This window comes from Tenrec ecaudatus, chromosome 2 (assembly GCF_050624435.1).
Source record: "Tenrec ecaudatus isolate mTenEca1 chromosome 2, mTenEca1.hap1, whole genome shotgun sequence".
Classification (NCBI taxonomy): Eukaryota; Metazoa; Chordata; class Mammalia; order Afrosoricida; family Tenrecidae; genus Tenrec; species Tenrec ecaudatus.
In genome coordinates, this window is record NC_134531.1 from 207,436,521 (window position 1) to 207,458,080 (window position 21,560).

The 21,560-nt window shown below is 57.8% G+C and overlaps 1 protein-coding gene across 2 annotated transcripts; it reads left to right on the plus strand.

Moving 5' to 3' along the window:
- Positions 1-290: 290 nt before the first annotated feature.
- SLC19A1 (solute carrier family 19 member 1) lies at positions 291-20,374 on the plus strand. 2 transcript variants are annotated; one of them, XM_075542190.1, is made up of 8 exons: positions 305-364; positions 2,035-2,155; positions 5,037-5,174; positions 5,839-6,069; positions 10,938-11,712; positions 11,916-12,108; positions 14,597-14,738; positions 19,408-20,374. In XM_075542190.1, exons 4-8 carry the CDS (start codon positions 5,872-5,874, stop codon positions 19,681-19,683), a joined length of 1,584 nt encoding a protein of 527 aa, XP_075398305.1. In that variant the 5' UTR covers positions 305-364; positions 2,035-2,155; positions 5,037-5,174; positions 5,839-5,871; the 3' UTR covers positions 19,684-20,374. The 2 variants fall into 2 exon arrangements, with proteins under 2 accessions (XP_075398308.1, XP_075398305.1); XM_075542193.1 differs by lacking the exon at positions 2,035-2,155 and having other exon boundaries at positions 291-364.
- The last annotated feature ends 1,186 nt before the right edge of the window (positions 20,375-21,560 follow it).

Genomic DNA, 21,560 nt, shown 5'->3' on the forward strand with positions numbered 1-21,560 from the left:
CCCTGGGGCGGGACTAGGGGACGCGCCCGCTCCGGGGCCCCGGAAAGGGTCTCACGCCGCGCCCCCGGCAGCGTGGGCCGTGATGGGAGCGAAGAGAGCCCTAGGCGCACCGGGTTCGCGAGGCGGGGACACCAAAGGACCTGCGCTTGTCCCACGAGGGGGCGGGGGGACACAGGTGCGGACCCCAGAGGGCACCTCTTCACCCGTAAAGGGGCGGGGTCGAAGCGGAGTGGCCCCGCCCCGACCCCGAGGCGCCTGCGCGTGCCACCGTGCAGCCTTGTGGGCTTTGTAGTCCCCCCAAGCGCGTGATGCCAGGGCTCAGGAGCTCGTGGACAGGCCGCCGAGCGCGGGCCAAGGTGCCCAGGTACTCGGGGAGGGCGCGCAGGGTGGGGTGCAGGGCGGCACGTGTGGGGGTACAGGGTGTTTAAGGGATGCGTGCTCAGGGTCCCAGGGTGAGCGTGTAGTGTGCACAGGCGAGAGCGCCTTGGGCGCAACTTTGAACCGATCTGGGTGCAGCTATGTACCCGGGACCTTTGTTCGGGCGCGTGCGGCACCCCCCTAGGGACCGGGACTGCCACCGCCGCCGCAGTTCTCAATCGCTTCCGGTCCACGCACCCTTGGAACCTTAATGGTGTGGCAGGGTTCCCTCGGTACCTTCCCTGCCCTGCAGTGGGAGCGCTGAGCACCACCCCCTTTACTCTGTCTCTTCGGCCCCTGGCACCCCAAGGCGCTCCCCTTTACACCAGGTCCACAGAGCCACGTGTAACAGGGACCTTCCCGGTGCTGCGGTGGCGAGGTGATACTATTGTCATTTTGGCGGGCCAGAAGATTGGGGCTGAGCGTTTCGCGCGCCCCCTCGCCCTCCCGGGAGACCCACTGTTCTGCGTTCCCCTCGGGCCTTGTAGGTGTCCAGTGACCACCCCTCTCCTAACTAGTCGGAGCCGAGCCAGTCGGCTGTACAGAATCATTACCCAACTTGGGCTGCAGCGCGTGAACCTTTTCCCTGTGGGTCCTTACAACTTCTCAAGAGCAGGAAACAACCTTAAAGTGTAGGTGAGAAATGACCGCGCTAATTCTGAGAGAACCGCTGCTCGGCCTGGTTAGAGGGTTAGGGTGCAGGAGAATCTAGCTGCCTTGGAAATCCAGACCCGCTTTTGAGGAAACTGCCCCAAATGAGGGATTGTAGAAGCTCTTGATGCTGTCTGTTGGGCTGACCTGTAAAGAAGTGACCCACCCCCACCCCCCACTCCACCCCAGTCACCCCCAGCAACCTGGAACAGTTCACCTAGCCTGAAGAATGGGAACAGAGGAAGCTCTGTCTCAGTGGTAAGCTCCCTGCCCTTTCAAGTCTAGGGGCCACCATGAGCAGAGGGCAGCTCTCTCACATGGACTGCTGTGTGGACCGCCTGCTTGCTGACTTGCTCTCACAGGTGGGCTGGGGGTTCCGTGACACCAAGTAGTGATTGAACTGTTTTTGGACAAAGGTGGCTAGCGAAGAGGTGCTCACAGTGTCTGGACTATGGCTTTCCTGCCTCTTCTGTGATGGCCAGAGGTTTAATGAACACTTGGAGAAGTCATTCATCTGGGCACAGAGGATACCAAACTCACTGCCACTGCATGGATGCTGACTCATCGCATGACCCTATAGGACAGGGTAGAATTGTGAGTTCCCTGAGAGTTTGTTGCAAGCAGGTTGATGAATAAACAAAATGAGCAGAGACCGAGTACAGCTTTAAGAGGTTTATTGGATTCAAACCCAGACTCAAGAGTGAGGGACCACACCAGACTCTGTCCAGAGTATCGAGTGTGGACCCCGAGCTTCGACCCGGGACAAGCTTTTATAGGCATAACACACACAGGTGTCTTTTTAAAAAAGGCAAACTTTGCATTATCTTTAGTTGGCAGTTTTTTCCCCCCAAAGCTGCTTGGATCAGCATGTGGTTTTTCTAAAAGATACAGTGTACAAAAGCAGAATATTTTGCAATCAGGCTGACATTTGGGCACATTCTGTCGTCCCTTCTATTCTTATTTCAGACCCAGACTCAATTTACTGTAACTTGTGGGTTTCCGAGACAGTAATTCTTTCTAGCAGTGGAAAGTCCTGTCTTTCTCCCAGGAGTGCCTGGTGGATTTGAACTTCATAGCAGCCCAACAGGTAACCACTATGCTGCCAGAGCTCCTGGCAGGGCATGGTAACTCACTGCCAGAGTCAATGCTGACTCTCGGTGACTCCCTCTGGGCTTCTGAAACTAACTTTACACAAGTGGAAAGCCCAGTCTTTCTCTAGAGGAGCTGTTGGTGGTTTTGAACTGCTGACCATGTGTATCGCAGCCCGGTATGTAACCAGTGTACCACCAGAGTGTGGCATTTAAAATTAATTTTCTGTTTATTGTTTTACTAGTAGCTGTTTAAGAAACGTCATGAGCCTTCTCCTGCTGAAACTGCACCAAACAAGGGAGTTGGTTTTGTTTTTGAAGTCTGCAGGCTTTACCAACCCTGGGAGGAGAACACTAGGGAGCAACTTGCTCTTGTTCATCAAATACTCTGGGCATTGGGTGGTCTTAAAGAGCACCCCTGGGACAGGGGAGAAATCAATTCAACTCCTGAAGGCAAACCTGCAGGCTGCTTCCTCTCCTGTGGCCTTTGTCTAACCAAGGACTTCTTCCAGCTGCCAACAAGAAGCCTGTGAGACCCAGATGGTATGGGGTCAGGACCCTGGGGCTCTCATCCCGGCCCTGGGCCTCACATGTTAGAGCTTGGGCTCTCACTTGGGCCTGTATCCTCAGCTTTGCATTCTAAGCTGTGAGATCATGGCTGGGCAGTATCCTGCTTCTGTTGTCCTGGGGCACTGCTGTGTGCTGAGAACAGGGCAGACTTTAGGAGGTCAGGGCAGTGTGTCTGCTGGCCACACTCAGTGTGTGTGACTGAGTTCACCCCGTGGGAGAGAAAAAGACCACAAGGCAAGCGAATCAGAGTGCCTGCCAGCCTACCCGAGCACCATGGCCCTCCCCTGGACCTTGGCCTTGGTAGATAGATGCACTTTCCTTTGAACCTCATCTCCCAGGCTCAAGCGGTGACTGTGGATGGGCCCCTGCCCCGACCTTCATACCTGGAGGCCTGCCCATTACTGTGAGCTTGCAGACACAAGTCTGTTGAGTACTTCTGTATGTACAATTTTTTCTCATTAGTGGCCAGTGCTAACGAGTTTCAGAAACACTGCACCTTTGACCCGCATTCCATGTGGAGTTGACCCAGACTCCAGGGTGGCCAGGCTCCTCCCATGGCCCCAGGCTCTGTGTGTCTCTCACTGTAGGTGTACTCTTTGCAGAGGCAGTGTGAGTGTGTGTGTGTGTGTGTGTGTGTGTGTGTGTGTGTGGTGGGGAGTTCAGGAGTCAGCAGCAGAAAGTGTTGTAAATGTCTCGAAGAACAGCATCCTGGGGTACATATAATCCCCCTGAGGTCTCCCTGGCCTGAGATCAAAGGGCTTCCGGGGCCACCTGTACACCTAAAGGCTTTATCGTTAGTTTGGTGTCGGATTTGGATTCGTGAAGACGCTGAAGAAGGTTCTACTTCGGCAGGGACAGGACGGGTGCTTAGGACGCAGGACTGGAGCTGAACCTCAGGTGGCCGCCTCTTTGGGGACCTCTGCTGGGCCGGAGGGCCTCTGGGTTCAGTCCAGTCTGGGAATGAGTTCTCCTGACAGGTGGGAAGCTGGGAACAGTGGTTAAGTGCAGGGTCCTGGGCTGACCAGACCTTCCCCACCAACTGAGGCAAGCCCATACCCCGAGTGTTCCCAGCATGCTCCCTCACAGGGGAAGGTGTGAGCTGCAGGATTTGGGGAGTCTGTGATTTGGGGAGTCTTTGCATAGATGTCTATGGATTTGTATCTGCACCAGACACTGGGTGAGCTCAGGTTAGGGAGTGCCTGCCACTTTAGGAGATGAAGGCCTCAGGGTAGGGGGATTGAGACTCCCTGGTGACTGAGGGATGGGGCCTTGGGTCACTAGGGGAAGCCAAAGCCAAGGTGGGGAGGGGAACTCTGCTTCTGGATGCTTGGGGGCGGGGGTCTGGGGTCCTGGGTCATAGAGCATCTGGGGATGCTCGCTGGTGGGAGTCCTAGGGCTTGACTCCCTGGGGGAAGCTGCTTTGGGGGTGGGGTGGTTGTACCAAGCCTCTGGTTATGGGCCCAGGACTTGGGGCTTAACTCACATTTTTGACTGTTGATCACAAGGCTTGGAGTTCTTAGTAAAGGGGGCAGGAATGTAGGTTTGCTCAGCTCGTATACTGGAGCTCCTGCCCAGAGGCGGGGGTGAAGCCCTGGGAGCAGTGCCTATACTTGACCTTGCTCTGAAGTGGGCAGGACCTTAGGGGAATTCCTGGGACGGAAGTGTGGTCTCTCAGCAGGCTGGGGGTAGACACCCAGATGTGTGTGTTCTGTGAGAGGAACATACATGTCCTAGACTTGAGGGTCTCTGCCCCGAAAGTAATCTTGCAGCTGTTTTTAGCCTCCCACCTGGAAGTTTGGGGACACATGGACCCAGGAAGGTAGGCCCCTGTGCCCCCTGGTGGTGTAGCGGTGATGCATTAGGCTGTGATCCAATGGTTGGCAGTTCGAGACCACCAGCAGCTCTGCTGGAGACAGACTGAGCTTTCTACTCTCGTACTCAGTTAGAGTCCCAGGAACCCACGGGGGTGGGGGTCCCTATGGGTCAGCATGGACTCAACAGCAGTGTGTGGTTTAGTGGCGTCTCTTCCCATTCCCTCTGGGCGGTTTCTTCCCAGGGGTGGGGATGGGACTTTCACTCAGCTGGCTTCTTGTTTTCTTTCCTGGGCCTTTGATGTAGGGGGAGGGAGGGGTGCTGTCCCAGCATCTGGAAACATCCGGGCGATACCTCCCAAGCCTCCCAGTGTTTTTTCCCAGTGTCTTCCTAGGCATCCCCTCCCTTTGGAATTCTCACAGCCACCCCTATTCCGTCTGAGCCTTGCAGACCCGTGTGGAGGGTGTCGCTGTGGTTACTAGGTTCGTGTTTCTTTAGTTAGAAGCCTAGAAAACCAGACACGGCGCCCTTGAGCTGGTCCCGACCCAGAGGGTCTCAGAGATCGCAACTCTGCAGCAGCTGACGGCCTCATCCTTTCCTCGGAGCAGCTGGTGGGTTTGAACCACCCACCTTGAGGTTAGTAGTCTACCGCTTCTCTGTTTACCCGTCAGGGCCATCAGGCCTGATGATAGGAATTTGACCCCTGTGGCCTCGGGGCCTGTGGTTATACCTGCGCCAGTCTGGTGCTGACCCACTGCAGTGTGCCCGGGTGTGTTTTGTATGCCCAGCCTGAGTGTCCCCCACCATAACCAGCTGGGCCTCCTGCTGCACCCCACCCCTGCCTGTCCCCTGACAGCCCTCCCCTGGCCAGTCCAGTGCATCCCAGGGACTGCCAACAGCAGTAGTGCAGGGTTTCAGCTGACGTGGGCACACCTGGGAGCTGGACCAGTGCCAGCAGAGCAGCCCTGAGCAAGCTGTCCAGGCCAGCCTTCACCTGCACAGAGAGCCCTGGGGGCCGGAGCACTTTGATGTGCTGGATGTGCCTGAAAGACTGGTTGCCCCAGGGGCAGTAAAAAGCAAAAGCCTGGTCTGGGTGTGGACTGGACCTCCCTAACTTTAAGGGTGTGCTTCTGCCAAAGCCCCTCCCCGTGAAAGCTCAGTCAGCTCCCCCAAGCCCCTCTCCTAAGCCTCAGTCCTTGCCTGGTGTCGGGAGGGAGGCAGGCTTAGTGGGAAGGAAGCTCGGCGTGGAAGGCAGTGTCCAGGTGGTGGCGGAGCAGCCTGACTCCCTGTCTCCTTCCAGGTTTAGTGTCCCGGACTGTCTCCTCCCGGCAACATGGTGCCCTCTGGCCCGGCAGCAACAGAGAAGGCAGAGAAGCAGCCGGCCCTGGATCCCACTGAGGCCTGGGAGCTCAAGTCCTGGCGGGTCCTGGTGGTCTCCCTTTGCTTGTACGGCTTCATGGCGCAGATACGACCAGGCGAGAGTTTTGTCACACCCTACCTCCTGCGGGATAAGAACTTCACCTTACAGGAGGCAAGTGGCCGGCCAGGGAGGCTCGTGTGGGTGGGTGCCAGGCTGTGATTTGAGTGTGGGGTCTTGGTCACCCCAGGTCACTGAGTGTCAGTGGGTGGGCGTCCTCTCCCCGGTCTGACTCGAAAGTAGCTGTGGGGGGAGAATTGAAGTGGCCAAGAGATGCTGGACAGGCTGGAAGCTGTGCCTCCATGGCCCTTGAGCCTGGGAGTGGGTGGGTGGGGGTGGACCTGAGGAGAACAGGTCCAGTGGGGGGGGGGGGCTCAGGATCTGCGTCCAGCCTTTCTGAGGCGGAGCATTAGGTTGGAAGGTGCTTGTTCCTAGCTGCTTCCCCTGCCCCTCCAGAACCCACAGCCCCCTCCTATTTTCCAATTCCTACCCCACCACCCCCAGCCCCTCTTTCCCCACTCTCACACATGTGCACCACTGGAGGAGGCTTGCGACCGGAGGAGGCCAGACAGGCCCTGCCCCCTGGAGCCCGTCCACATTCCAGGCTCCTTGTCAAGCTCTGCTGGGCACTTGCTTCCAGCAGAGACTTAGGCAGCTGCTTGCTAAGAAGATTATTATAGGAATGTCCCTTGGACTTGGCAGTGGGACAAGGGTCTCAGTGAATCTTGACCAGTAAGTGTACACTGACCCCAAGACCCTGGGCCCAAGTGTCTCCCGACCCCACCCCCAGCAGTTCTCCCAGAGCACACGGGCCAACTGCTCACAGACCAATGCCTTTCCATACTGTCAGAGAAGGTTTTTAGTGAGGGTCGCCTCATAGGCGTCTGTCTACACTGGTGGTCACCTTGACCTTGCTCTCCACCACGGCCTGCCCTTGTCCTGCCTGAGGACCCTCAGGACCCACGGTGTTGCCTGCCCTGGGTGCTTGTTCCTTAGGAACTGGAGGTGGGACTAGGCGCTCCTGCTGTCTTCTCCAGGGTGACCTTGACCCCATCTCCCTGGGCCTCCTGATAATGCCCTTGGCCAGACCCTTGTGTTTTCCTACCTCTCTTTGCTGGACATCTCCCTGGGCCTCCTGATAATGCCCTTGGCCAGACCCTTGTGTTTTCCTACCTCTCTTTGCTGGACTTGCGCTCCATTCTACCTGGGCTTTGCAGCTGTTTAAATCGAATGCAGTCACCATGGAAATGAGGAGTGTCCTTTTAAGTGCCTCCTTGAAAAGTGGAGATCTTACCATAGGAATGCCTTAGATGATGCTCAGTGCTGGCATGTCCCCAGGGCTAGGAGAGCCTGTGTCTGCTCCCCCGCCCCTGGGTCCTGGCACTTCCCCAGAAGTCACCAGCCATCCCTCAGGGACATGTCCCTGGGACAGCCCAGACTCAGACCCACCCTTTACTCCTGTTTCTGCCCTGAGAGGAAGCCCCTGCCCTCAAGGGAGGTCCTTATCAGGTGTGAGTATTTCTTGTGAAGCCATCATCAAGGTAGCAACACAACACAAACATCTAGAGCAAATTGCTGCAAACCCCAGCAGCGACCTAATCAGGTCGTGCATTAACTGGTTAAATAAAGGAGGTTCCCACAGGCAAGCCGTTGGACCAGGCTCCAGGGGATCTGAGGGGGAATTTGTCCTGTTTGTCAGGCAGCTGCAGAGCCTGGCTACATGGTGGGGCCCTCCCCTGGGCACCTGTCTGCAGGAGTGCCCCCCTAACCCTGGAGTACCGTGCAGCCCTGTCTTCCATGGGCGCTTAGGGGGCAGATGTACACCAGCGCTGCCGAATGATGGGCCTCAGTCTGGCCGCCGATTGAACCTCGTGGGTCCAATGAGCTGGGGCATCTGCCTGTGCGACCTGTGTCCGCTCTCAAGGGACTGGACCTTGGCCATTTATCCTGTCCTTTCTGTTGGACGGTGAAGGTCTCTCCACGTGCTCTCCCTGTGGCGGCCGTTCGTTCACTCGGCTGTGTAGCTGGGGCTGGGCCCCGGTGGAAGGCCCACCTGTCAGCTCCTCTCCCTCCAACTCTGCTGTCTGATTCGGGCCCCTGCCGATCTAATAAGCAGGAAAGGTATCTCTCTGCCTCCTGCCTTCTGTACGCGGTGTGGCCACTCGCTGCCTGTCCAGGTTTGTCCTCGGGGACCATCTGCCCAGCGCCGCTGTGGCTTCCTGGCTGGCTGCCTGCTTTCCTTGGTGCACCAAAGAGCCGTTGTTGCCGTCGGTGCGCCCCACCCCTGCCCTTAGCTTCAGGCGTGGCCGGTGTGTGACATAAACATGTCTCAAGCCCTGGGTTCCCTGTCCGTGTGTGTGTGTGTGTGTGTGTGTGTGTGTGTGTGTGTGTGGTCAGCTCTTTATGTGGAGGCCTATGATTTCGTTCCCGGGCTCTTCCCTGAGACTTCCCTTCCAGCCCCTCGCTCTCTGAGGGGTGGCAGGCTGTGCTTTGCGGGTGCAAGAGCCTTCGGCCATTTGAAATTTGTCCCTGTGAGGAGCAAGGGGCAGCCTCTTGCCACCAGGATAGCCTTACCCCAGCCTGGGCTCGGCTGCTCCTGGCTGTTGGCCCTGGACACATTGCTCCTCCTTCCCCCTCTGCCCACTCATGTTTCCACGTGTGTGTCCTTGGGTGCTCCCGTGCATCTGTTCACGCGTGGCCTCACTGCTGGCTCCATTGCGGCTTCTTCAGGCATGTCGGGGCCGCCAGAGGTGTTCCTACTCCTTAGCTCCCCCCGTCCCCCCATCTCATGGTCAAGCCTGAACCCCACCCTTCTCTGGTGCCAAGATGCCATCAGTGGGGTCGCTGTGTGCTGCCCTCAGGCCTGATCACCACATCTGTGGGTGGGGCTTGGGGTCACTTGTGACCTAGTCTGGGACTGTTGTGCTTCTCAAGCCCACCGGCCCTCAGACCCATCTCCCCAGCCGAGAGGCCCTGCTCCCCCACGTCTGCCAAGATCCTCACTGTCCCGCTGCCCTGGCCACAGTGCAGAGACAGAGGGCCTCTGACCCGTGCTGTCTGTGAGCACCAGCGCCACATAGCGAGGGGCCCTGTCTGTTCTTCCTGGGCCACTTACTTGAACCCAGGCCTTTGGGCTCGGCTTTTCCTGCTCTCCCTTCAACCTGTGATGGGTCTGCCTACGAGAGGGTGGCTGCTAAGTGCTTGCTGAAGACTGGGCTCCCACTAGGGAGCCTCGCCACCTCGTCTCAGTGCCTGACAGGAGGGTTACCCCCACCCCCCGTCCCCTAGCTTTCCAAGTGTGTCAGGGGTCACAGCCTCACAGCTCCTGCACGGCCTGCCAAGTGCAGCGGGAAGTGGAGCATGGGACATCGGGGCCAGCTCTGCAGAGGGTGTCGCCTGGGCTGGAGGCGCCTCTGGCCCCTAAGACTGGGCTTCATGAGACATCCCTAGGCTTCTCCCCAGGGTGCTCCCACCTTAACAAATACACACTGGTGCCTGGCGAGGGGCAGGGGGTTGGGGTGGGTGAGGTGGCGGTTTGAACAAGAAATGTTTTGGGTCTGGTGGTTTAACAGTGACTCTCTGGCAGTACCTGTCCATGTGTCACGATATGTAGCCCTGGGGGATGTCAGCCCTGTGCTGTGTCCTGTGGACCAGCCCACAGACTTGGAAGAGCTTCTGGGGTCTGAGGTTACTACCCCAGTCAAGGCCGTGAGCAGCTGCAGCAGGTTGGGAGTGGCAGGGGATGTGGGAGGACTCATGCATGTCTTGGTGAGACTTTTCCCTCAGACCAGAGCTCCGGGCATGAAGCTGAGTGCAGAGCCCTGTTCCCCTGTCCTCCTGTGGCTGAGCCTGCCTTTGGGAGTTTGGGAGGCTTCTCAGAGCCCGTGTCCTGGTCTGGAAGCAGTCTGAGACCCACCTGGCTGTCCCTGTCTGGCTGTCGGGGTTGAAGTGCCTGAATCCAAGCCTGCAGAGTACCCAGGCCAGTTAGCTGGGCACGGAGGGGCCCATGTGTGCGGGGACCTGCTGGAGGGAGTGAGGTGCAGCCTCTCCTCTGCGTGTTCCTGAAGGACAGTTTCACGGGGACCCTGGAAGCAGAAAGTGACCCCAGGTCATATGGGAGGCCCCTCAAGTCTGTTGAAGTGTAGATGAGTCAGCGCTGCTAAGTAATGGTCAAGGGAAGTCCAGACCTGGCTCCCCTGGTTTCACAGGTTTGCCTCTTGGCTTCAGGAAGGTGGGGAGGTTGTCCGAGGCCCCCACAGACTCCTGGTGTGCTGTGCAGCTGCTGTCCTCTGAGCCTGGCTGGCCCCTGTGCCCAGCTGTTCCCGAAGGCTCACCCTCCAGAGCTGCTTCTTTCCCAGTTGGAGAAGGTCTTGGGAGAATCTGACCTGAGGGCTGCCTTCCCCCAGAGGTCAGGACCCCAACAGCTGATAGGGGCCTCATCTGGGCCCCACTTGGGCTCTTACAAGAGCAGCTGCAGTGCCTGCCTGGAACCCTCCTCCACTCAAGCTGACCCAGAATGTGATTCTCAACAAAGGGCCTGGACCCTGGGACCAGGCTTCCCAGAGCTCCCGGACCGGCCTGGCTCCCAGCCCCACAGGGCCTAGTGTGTGAGAGATCATGCAGAGGCTGGGACAGCGTGGCTGGCAGAGAGGTGGTGGGTTCACCTGGGCATCTCGTTGCCTGAGTGTTCAGGGGAGTGTGCCAGGCAGGGAGACTGTGGTGTTGGGGCCAGGGTGCCCCTGAGTTGGGTGCACCAGCTTGCTGAGGCAGGTTGGCCCCACCAGTGTGTCTTGGGTGCCCCGCCACTACCAGGGCACACTGAGAGTGTGAGCAGCATGGACTTCCCAACCCCCACTGACTTTGCCACTTGCCAACTAGCACCTTGGCCAGGCCCAAGACTCAGCTCCAGGTTCTCTGTGCCCCTGTCCATTGAATGGGGCTGCCCTGGGCCTGGGGAGGTCACGTGCCTATCTTGTCTGCAGGTCACCAACAAGATCCTGCCAGTGCTGTCCTACTCCTACCTGGCGGTCCTGGTGCCAGTCTTCCTGCTGACCGACTACTTGCGCTACAAGCCGGTGCTGGTGCTGCAGGGAGTGAGCTACGTGTCTCTGTGGCTGCTCCTGCTCCTGGGCCACACGGTGCTGCACATGCAGTTCATGGAGTTCTTCTACAGCATCACCATGGCGGCCCGCATCGCCTACTCCTCGTACATCTTCTCCCTGGTGCGCCCCGAGCGCTACCAGCGGATGGCAGGCTACTCGCGCTGCGCCGTGCTCTTGGGCGTCTTCACCAGCTCGGTGCTCGGCCAGTTGCTTGTCTCTGTGGGCAGCCTCTCCTTCACCACGCTCAACTACATCACCTTGGGCTTCCTGACCTTCAGCCTGCTGCTCACCCTCTTCCTGAAGCGCCCCAAACGCAGCCTCTTCTTTAACCGCAGCACGCCCTCGGACCACGCAGCCCTGCCTTCCGAGCTGGACCGCATGGCCCTTGGGGGCCCTAGCAAGCCAGCCTCTGGCAAGCCCAGGCCCGCACTGCTGGCAGCCTGGCGGGACTCTGTTCTGGTCCGCATGTGCCGTGAGCTGGGGACCAGACTGCAGCAACCACAGTTACGCCTCTGGTCCCTCTGGTGGATCTTCAACTCTGCCGGCTACTACCTGGTCACTTTCTATGTGCATGTCCTGTGGAACCGTGTGCAGGGCACCCAGAGCAGCTCTATGGTCTACAATGGTGCAGCTGATGCCGCCTCCACCCTGCTGGGTACAAACACCATCCCTTGGACCTGCTGCCACCTGCCATCCCCATAGCCCGGGAAGCCCCATAATGAGCAGTCTCCCTCCCCGTCAGCCTTGGGGGACCCTATAAAGTACTGTCTCCCCTGGCCCCAATGACCCCTGGGGACCCCTAATGCACATTCCCTCTCAGGGAACCTCAGAGGGTCCCTAACACGCTGTCTCCCCCAGGTGCCATCACCTCCTTTGCTGCAGGTTTCGTGAAGATCCGCTGGGCCCTGTGGTCCAAGCTGGTCATTGCCACCGTCACTGCCATCCAGGCGGGCCTCATCTTCCTCATGATCAGAACCAACAACATCTGGGTCTGCTATACCACTTTTGTGCTCTTCCGAGGTGCCTACCAGTTCCTGGTGCCCATTGCTACGTAAGTCTGGCATGCAGGTGGGGGGCTTGGTAAGGTCTGCCCCCAGTCTGCCCCGGGCTGGCCATGCACTGGGCGGACACACCTTTCTCCTGCTGGGTGGTCCCCTGGCAGATGTTTCCATATGGGAAGGTGGCTTCTGGCACATGAGGAACTGGCCCTTCAACCCGAGCTGTGGCATGTCACCCCAAGAAGGCGTTGTGAGCCCGGGGTGCCTTGGCTAGGTCCAGTTAGCCACTGTCCATCTTAGGCCCGGTTCTTGTACAGGCCAGCCTCCTGCCATGCCCTCCCCGGGTTGGCGGGGACCACCACAGCTGCTTAGCATCCAAGGGCTCCCTGGTCCCATCTGGCTAGACACCTGCTAGGGGTGTAGGGTAAGGATACCAGGGCAGCCTTACCCTGATGCCCCTGCAGCATAACTGGCTACTTCAGAGATGTTGCTGCGACTAGCTTCAGGTTGAGGTTCTTCTGGGATGTCACGGAGCCCTCTCTCTCAGCCCCAACCCAGCTCCTGCTGCCTCTCCCTCAGACTCAGGCCCTCCCTGCCTTTTCCCTGCCCCCACCTGGGAAGGGTGGTCCCTGCCACCCTCATCTGCCCCAAGGCTCTCCTGATGCATGGCTCCTGCCCTGTCCCATGTCACTCAGGAGCCTCCCCGTCTACCTGCACCCCCAATGCCCAGGGGGCATCCTGTACTGCTGGTTGGCTCCACCTGTGCCTCAGGCTCTTTCCCAAGCCAGTGCCTGTGCACTCCTGGACCCCTCTGTCTCCTTTACACTTGCTCTTTCACCAGACCCTGCCATACTACCCCTACTCTGAGCCCACCTTCCTCCCCTGACCTTGTTCTTGAGACACCTATCCAAGCCGCCAGGGGAGCAAAGCAGTATGCATACCTGGGTGCACATGTGGGCATACACACACAAACATGTGTTGAACAGATATTCATGGGCATGCACCTGCGTACACAGCATGCACTCACATGGCATTGAGCGCTCCAGTGCACACACAGCACAGTATACTCGTGTGCGTGCGCACACCACACCCATGCACGTGCCCATGCAAGGACCCTGGTTCCTCACACGTGCTCCAACCGCTTGGAGGGAGAGGCCATGCCCTTCTCTGCCCAGTGAGTGCTGAGCCATCTCATTCCAAAGACTTTGGTCCCGGCTCATTGCCCTGGTGAGGGCCCCTCGCCCTCCCCGCATGGGCTCTCCCTGGGAAGCCCCCTCTGGCTCTTGAGTGCTGTTCCTAAGCCTGAGGAGAGTGTGCAGACTCCTGGCGGCCCAGAGCCGCCCCTCTGGAGTTGACCCTTCCCGTCCTCAGCCCAGACCTCTTGGTGCTGGGGGTGATGCTTTCTTGCCAAAGACCCACTCCCAGCCTCCCTCGCGTGTCTGTGACCTGCCCTTGGAAACTCCTCCTGGGAACTGACCGTCCCTCCTGGGGCTCCTCCCTCCCCAGTTGCACCCCCTGCCTCACCCCTCCTCGGCCGGTGTGCTTTTGTGCAGCGCCATCCGGTCAGCTGTGACCGCAGGGAGCCTGTGTACACTGCCGCGCTACCCGACCCCACACCGTCTTGACCGTCCGTTGGTTGGAGACCACTGTCCATCTTGTGAAGGGTCCTCCTCTCTTTCACCAGCCTCCCCCTTCACCACGCAGGACGTCCTTCTTCAAGGACTGGCGAGTCTTCTTGGCTGTTTTCATTCTTCAGTTTTTCGGGGGAGCAGTAGGACGAGTGGTCCGTTTGGCTTGGAAACCTCCCTTTGGAGATTGTCCCTCCCCGGCGCTGCCTGCAGAGGCCCGAGCGCTCCGAGGGCCAGCTTCTCCCTCCTGGGAACTGGTCAGTCGCTTCACTTCCTTGTTAAGAGTCATCATTGGGATTTGAACCAGCGATGGCTTTTTCCTAAAATGATGCCTTGCATTTCTCCTAGCTCTTCCCGCTTTCCTGGTTCGTCTCACTGCCCCTCTCCCAACATCCTGAGTCAAATACTCAGTTCCCTGACTGGCAGAAGACTGATCCGGGAATTGTCCCTGTGATCGCTCTCGGCCCCGCAGGTTTTGCTGATAGTCTGTTGGTGCATCTCTTATTGTCGGTGAATTTTATGACTTTTGATTTGGTCTCGGCTCCCGGACTTCAGCAGGAAGTGTGTTTTTGAGCATCTCTGTACCATCGCATTTTGCGCTCCGGGGATGGAACTGTGACAGCCTGGTAGGCACACAGCCCCCGGGCATGTGGCCTAGGTGGTCGGGCTCCTCCGAGAGCCCCCTTGGTGCCCTGGGCCCTGCTCTTTGTGGCTCGCTGAACTTGGCTTATGCACGGGGTGTGCTGAAGGGCAAGTCAGGCAGGTGGGCTGCCCCTGGTGGTCATACTGAGGAGCTACTGGCCGCCACCCAAGTGGGGTTTCCATGTGGCACTTGCTGGTGCTTCCTGCCTCCCCCAACACCCTACGCCCCCACCCTCCACTGAATCCTGACTTCTTATTTTTCCCTTGTAAGCTTCCTGATTGCATCCTCGCTGTCCAAAGAGCTCTGTGCCCTGGCCTTTGGGATCAACACATTCCTTGCGACCTCTCTCAAGACCCTGATAACTGTCATCGTGTCAGATACGCGGGTCCTGAGCCTCCCAGTCCACTCACAGGTATGCGGGGTGGGGCTGGACACCACCCTCCAGGGCTCAATGGGGGCCTAGACTGCCGCTCCAGTTTGGGCTGGGCGTGGGCACAGTGGGGACCGGTACAGCCCCAGCTCGACGTGCGGGCACTGAGTCAGAGCAGGCCACACCGTGGCTCCCACAGTGAGAAGCAGACAGCCGGCCAAGACAGAGGAGGCAGGGCCTTCACGTCCTCCTCCTCCACCCACCTGGGGTTAGGTGCATGGCCACACACCTGACACTGGAAGGTGGCATATAGGCAGGACTGTGTATAGACTCACAGGGCCACACATGTGCTGCCTAGTCCTCTCCCCCCTACCCCTCAGGCCCCTCCGGGGGCGGAGTGGACAAGCAGGGGCTGTAGGAAGCAGGCTTAGTAGTAACAAGAGGCTGGGCGGGCTGACCCGGGTTTGCTGTGAGAGGGTGGAATTGGATTGTTGGGTGATTTTGTGGGCCGGCAGGAAAGGGAAAGCAGCCCCCTCCGGGAGAAGCAGGCACTGTGCCTCATTGTTCCATAGTGAGGAGGGTGGTTTGGTGAGGGGGTCTTCCCACCCACGGGCTCAGGGTGGGGGTGGGGGGGACTTGCCGTCGGCCTCTGGCTGCTACTTCTCAGATGTTAGGGCAGCCACAGTGCCAGGCCGTGCAGCACAGGGAGCTAGAAGGAGGTGCCTGCCGGGAGTAGCCAGAATCTATCCTTCTGCGTTGGTAGGGGCAACTGATGTCTCTGCCTACTCCCACCCGGCCTGCCTCAGGGAGCAAGGGGGGCGGCCTGCTCACGACTAGAAATACCGGTGATGCCAGGAGCGGAGTAACTCCAGCTTTTTCTGCTCACTCTCCCCAGGTCCGAGCTGCGTGTCCCCTGAGGTGCCTTGAAAAGGGATATGCTGGGGCTGGCGGGGAGCACACCTGGGGGGCAGGAGCGAGCTCAGCATGCAGGGGCCTGGGGCCTCTCCTCCATTACTTGGTCTCTGACTCAGTGTTGTCCCTGTCGGCTGTTGTCAGTTCTGAGTGTCTAGTCTAAGAACTCTTCTCCTAACCCTAGACCCTAAAGGTCCCTCCTACTCCCCCATGCTGATAGCTTTGCATTTGACATTGAAGTCTGTGGTTCATTTGGGAAGCGAGATATGGGGTGTGGACCAGTCCTTTGTGTCTGTGGCCCTTGATGAAAAGGCCGCCATTCCTCCTGCCCTCTTGCCTTTGTCCAGTGAACAAGGTCAGGGTGGTCTGTTCTCCCTGCTCTGGCAGTCACAGCTCTGCGGTCAATGTCAGGGTCCTCGATGCTGTTCTCGCAGTCTTTCTCTCTCCCCAGCTGGTACCACAAGCTGTGAGAAGTCATGGAATCGGGGTAGACGGGCTCCTCCAACTTTTCTCTGTTTTTGTCCCAGTTCCTTCAGCTCTTCTGTGTGCTTCCACGTACATTTCAGGATAAGCTTGTCTGGTGTCTGTCTCCAAAAGGGCCCCAAGTGGCACTGTCAGAGAAGCATGGGACTCTGTGCCGCAGCCGCTCCCAGAAGCGAGAGGAGGCTTTCTGCGATGGAAATCCCCCCCCCACCCAAATCATGCTGAGGTGTTGCTAGTCATCTTGCTAATCCTGTGCATCGATTGTGGACGCATGGGTATCTTCGCTACATAGTTCTTCACTTCCCGAACAACATGGTCCATCTCCATTGATGCAGATCTCTGATTGGTCTCAGTGCTGCAAGCTCTCAGTATACAAGCTGTGGGCGTTTGGTTACATTTAGACCTAAGGGCTTCATTTTTCTTGAGCCATTTCAAGTGATACTGTGTGTGCAGTTCTGAGGTCTGTGTTCTCTGCTTGTGGCAATGCACATAAACTTGACGAGGCTGTGACTAATAGGGTGTACTTACTTTCCGTGTGATCTGTTGCCTGAGTACTTTCCTGGGGAGTGGAGCCTGGATCCAGTGTATGTAGACGCTCTGGCAAAGTGTCTCTCCTACACCTGCTCCAGGTGACCCAGTGGTGCTTGAGGTGTCAGTGGCAGAGAGATGCAGTGAATCACAGCACAGACTCTAGGAATTTGCAGCAAAGCTCAGCCATCCTTAGTAGACAGCTACTCCCCTTTTGTAAACAGCGTGTAGACTGACTGTTGTTGGGCCGTAGTGGAGACTGAATGCCTCCCCACGGGCCACTAAGTTACTATGGGCCTGAGTGCCCGCATGAACGAGGTGCTGTCTGACTCATAGAGTTGTAAAGTTGGACATGGACAGCACACTGCGCCATTCAGTGGACGTGGTCTGTATGAGCTTGGGCTTGAGCAGGATGTGAAGGCTCTCTCCTGGGCATAGGTTTTCCAGTCTAGGTGCATCCTGCCAGGGGGCACTATCAGGCAGGTTGGACTCCACCCCTCCTCAGGTGCAGGTTGAAATAAAATCAAACTGCACAATGTATGAGGGATATTGATCTATCACTTTCTTGTTCATTATTTGTGCCGCCGTCGGAAATCCGCCGGAGCAGTTCCACCCTGTCTTATGTGTCTGAAGCGACTCCGTGGCAGTGGATTTTTGAGTCTTGCTTCGCTTTGGCATCTGAATAATACTGGCCTTAGAAAATGAACGAGATGCATTCTCTCTGTTGTTTCCTGGGAGAGATTAAATAGAATTGGTGTTCATTATTTCAGTGTTAGAATTCCCTAGTGAAGCCCCTTGGACCTGGAAAGTTCTTTTGAGGGAGATGTTAAATTACAGATTCCGTTTTCTTCTTCTCTTTTATCAGCAAGTGAAGAGTTCTTCAAATGCTCGCTTCCCCGTTGAATGGGGTGGAGGTGTTCGCGTGTTTTCAGCAATGGCTGGTTCGTTTTGCCTTGCGGTCTGCGTGAGCATTGCTGTTGGTTGTCGATCAGACGGATGCAGGATCTGTAGGGATGGTCACTGCCATTCCTGAGACTTTTATTGCCTTTTCCTCATCTTTCTCAATCGTGCTAGAAAACCACGCATCTTACTGACCTTTCTGGTCATTGACTTCGGTGGGTGCTGTTTCACTGGTGTCTGTTTCTGTCCCTGTCCTTGCTGTGTCCTTTCTTCTTTTTGCTGGGGGATCATTTACTCTTCTTTTTCTAGGTTCATAAAGCGGGGCCTGAGATAGTTGACTTAACACTCCCTTTTTGGGTTAATTTTACATTGAGTATTTTTCTTTTTCCTCTCGGCACTGCCTCAGTTGCACCTCATGGCTTTTGACACGTCGTGGTTGTACTTGTCCGCCTGCCTGTTTTCCTCTGGAAACCTTCTCTCTGCTAGAGAGATTACCAGGGAAAGTCAGATGAAAGGGAGGGCTTAGCTGAGATGCCCCCAGAATATAACACTCCAAAGTCCAGGTCTCAATTGACAATGCCATCCAGTCGACGCCAATCCAGAGTGAGCCCGCCTAGGACAGGACAGAACTGCCCCTGTGAGTTTCCAGTGTTGTAACTCTCGAGAGGAGTAGAAAGCCCTGTATCTCTTCTGGAAAATTACTTCGCATACTAAAAACAAGCAAGATCTTAAACTTTATGAGGGGGGAGGGGAAAGAAAATCAGTGGATGCAACATGAAGGAAAACAAAAATCTACCGTCAAAACTCAGGGTAGTGCAGTCAAGAGCTCAAAGGATGGACGCCTCAGCTGGGCCGTGTGCACCTCGTCTGTCCTTCCTAGCTGGCCAGGTTGGAAGTCCAGCCCTTGCGCTCGGGGGCCTGTGGATGGGAGCGGGGTCACGGGGTTCCTGTGGTAGTCGGTGTCTAGAGGAGAACACTCATTGTCTTAATGGTTTTCCATCTTTCCTGACCCTTGGCCCCAGAGAGTGGGCATTTGTTGGGCCTTCTTGTTTTCTGTGCTTGTTGGGGTTTCTGGGTTCTGGGTTCTTCTGCTGCAGCCCTGGGGCGAGAAGTTGTTTCTTATGTTTGCTGCTGAAAACATTTCCTGAAAGCTGGGCGTGCCAGAGCTGACGGGACTGTGAACTTCTTGAATAGGACCTACACTGCCTGTCCCCACCACCCCCTACACCTCACGTCCCAGACCATGTCAGACTCCAGAACCTAATGCCCTATTCCCTCGGTCTTCCTCTCCTACTTTGGAGCGTCCATCCATTCCCTACTGACTGCAGGAGACATAACCGCACTCCTGCTCCCTGAGAGCCTGGGGCATGCCCGCCCTTCCCTGTGCCCCAGGGCTATGTCTCTGGGTCCCACTGGCCAGGTGAGGAGGGAAGTGGGTGTGGCGGTATGCAGGGCGTGGGTCCCTGTCCATGCTGCTGCTTCCTTCCCTGTGCCTACCAGGAGGTGGCTGCTATTCAGTAGGCAGAATGGTAGTCTCAGGCTGAACAAGTGGGACATCTAAGACTCAGGGGCTTGGGGAGCAGGGCTTGGGAGCAACGGACCCCAGCCTCCCATGGAAGCCTGCCTTGCCCCGCCCAGCCTGGGGGCCTTCCTGATTCAAGAACGCCACCCCATAAAGCACACATTTGGGGGGCGTGCAAACTTAGCAAAAGGGCTCAGGTGGAAAGTGAGGGCGACACAGAGGCAGGAGGAGGAAGAGCACTCCTGAGGGGTTGTGAGAGAGCAGGGCGGCCCTGTGGGACCTGCTTCTGATGAGGGCAGAGCAGTCTGCTGGGGGTTGGCCTCCACCTGAGCCTCACCTTCCCTACCCCCCCCCCCCCTCTTGCAGTTCCAGGTATACTTCGGGTACTTCGTGGTACTGTCCGTGCTGTACTTCGCAGGGGCCTTGCTGGTGGACCTGTGGCACCATCTTTGCCAGGGCCGCCACCAACCCGTGGCCCAGGAGCTGACAAGCCCCGCACAGAAGGCCACACAGGTGCCAGGTGTGCAGGACAAAGGACTTGGTAGCCTGTCACTTACGGCCCCACCGCTGCCTCCAGAGGACAGTGCTCAGGCCCCATGGCCCACCGCCCACAAGCAGAGCCTGCTGCCCAAGGAGACCTGAGCTGCCCGATCTACCTCTTGACATGGAACACTGTGGGGGTGGGGGTGGGGTGGAGTAATGACCAAGCCAGGTCTCAACATGTCTTATGGGCTGTGTCCCTGGCCAGCTGCCAGCCTGTTGGCATCAGGGAGCTGGGGCCTGTGTTGCCCAGACCCAGGGCTCTGATAGTGGAGGCCTCAGGGACTAATGAGGACAGGAGGTGGCCTTCTGTGAAGCCCGGGGCTTGGGCCTGTGGAGTGTGAGCTGCCATGCCAGGCAGTTTTGGCATGCGGTGCTAAAGGCTGGGACCACGGCTGCCGCGCCCCTCTGGACGACTGCATGATCAGGAGGACCAGACTGCCCCTTGTCTGGAGGAACGGGTGGCAGGTACAGGTGTCTCCTGGGGGGCCTCTTGGCCTCACCCAATGGACCACTCCTGTCTGTCTGAAGGCAGGTGAAGTGCCAGTGGCTCACAGGTATCCTGGACTCTCAGGTCACAGGTGGGAGAACCAGTCACAAGCCCCCCAGGCCCCAGTTAAGCTGTGACATTTCCAGTCATCCCAGTGCTCGGACTTCAACCATGCTGTCACTTAAAATCAACTGACATAAAAGTAGATGGAACGTGCTCTGTGGGTCTGCTTCTGCCTCAGAGACCCTCAGCCAAGGGCTCTGTCCTGGCCTCCCTCAGAGATAGCGGGGCAGGGAGGCTCGCGTGTTTGAGCTTGGCGGTGTGGGGCAGGCTGGCACTCGCACCCATCCCCACATGTGTACGCACCCGCGCAGAACTGCACCCAGCAGCTTGTCTCCGCATCCCTGGGGGCGGTGAGCAGGTATAGTGGTAGCCTTGCGTGGTGGCCACTGCTGTGCCTGCTGTAAGTTGGCACCGGGGAGAAAATGACCCAGAGCCATTTTGGCTGTCTCCAGATGTGACCCAGTACCAGCCCAGTGCCATCCAGTCCATTCTGTTCGACTCAGCCACTGTACAGAGGGTTTCACAGGCTAAATCTTTGTGGGAGCAGACAGCCTCGTGGTTCTTCCTCGGAACAACTGACGGGCTTGAACCGCCAACCTTGCTGTTAGCAGTCCAGTGCTCACCCATCAGCACCACCGGGGCTCCTGGATGTGACAGTCATGTTAAATCACCCACCTGAATGAGAGAGATGTGGGGCGCTGATTCTGGCCAGCACATGGGGAAAAGGTGGAGAGACTAGGCGCAGCGCTGCCACCAGAGCCAGACCCCACACTCGCCTTGGAGTAGGGGGTGTCAGGCACTGCCCTCCTGCACCACCCTGTCCCTCCTGTCAAGTTAGGCCGGAGGAGGGCCCTGTGTGCTGGGGTAAGGGGGCCTCTTGGTACGGAGAAGGTGGCTGCCACATGCGTGATGAGGGTGCAGCTCCTTGGTGAGTCATGGCACTCCTGTCCCTTGGAGCCTCTAGTGTTCTGCACCCAGATGGCCCTCAACCTGGCAGACCCCAGCCAGAACCAATCCCCTGCCAGGCACCTCAGTGCCCACCCCGAAGTTCCCATACACGGTGGCCATGGCCTCAGTATGCCTGCTAGCCTCCAAACCACCCCTGTGCCTGGGCCCAGTGCATAAACACAGGGTAGGGTGCTGGCTTGTGGCGCTGAGTGAAAAGTAAAGCCGCCAGGCCGCTGGGCGGGCCTGCACAGGCGAACCCTCCAGGAGAGGAGGGTCTCAGTGCTCACGTGTGTGTGGACATGCCCTCCTTGTGGCAGGACTCACATGACCACCGCGTTTGTGACAGCGTGGCTGGCTGTGGGGTCCTCATTGTGCCTAGTTTCCAGGGGTCTTGTTGCACAGCCTGACTCCAGGGACCATGCCTGGTGGCTCACAAGGCAGACCCCGAGTGTATACCCACAGAACAGCAGACACGGCC

What these genes read in the sequence shown, in the direction of transcription:
- SLC19A1 (XM_075542193.1), top strand. Translation starts at nt 5,872, where the DNA reads ATGGTGCCCTCTGGCCCGGCAGCAACAGAGAAGGCAGAGAAGCAGCCG. An exon ending in TTCCTGGTGCCCATTGCTAC is followed by an intron (nt 12,109 to 14,596) that starts GTAAGTCTGGCA and finishes TTCCCTTGTAAG; the next exon opens with CTTCCTGATTGCATCCTCGC. An exon ending in GCCTCCCAGTCCACTCACAG is followed by an intron (nt 14,739 to 19,407) that starts GTATGCGGGGTG and finishes CCCCTCTTGCAG; the next exon opens with TTCCAGGTATACTTCGGGTA.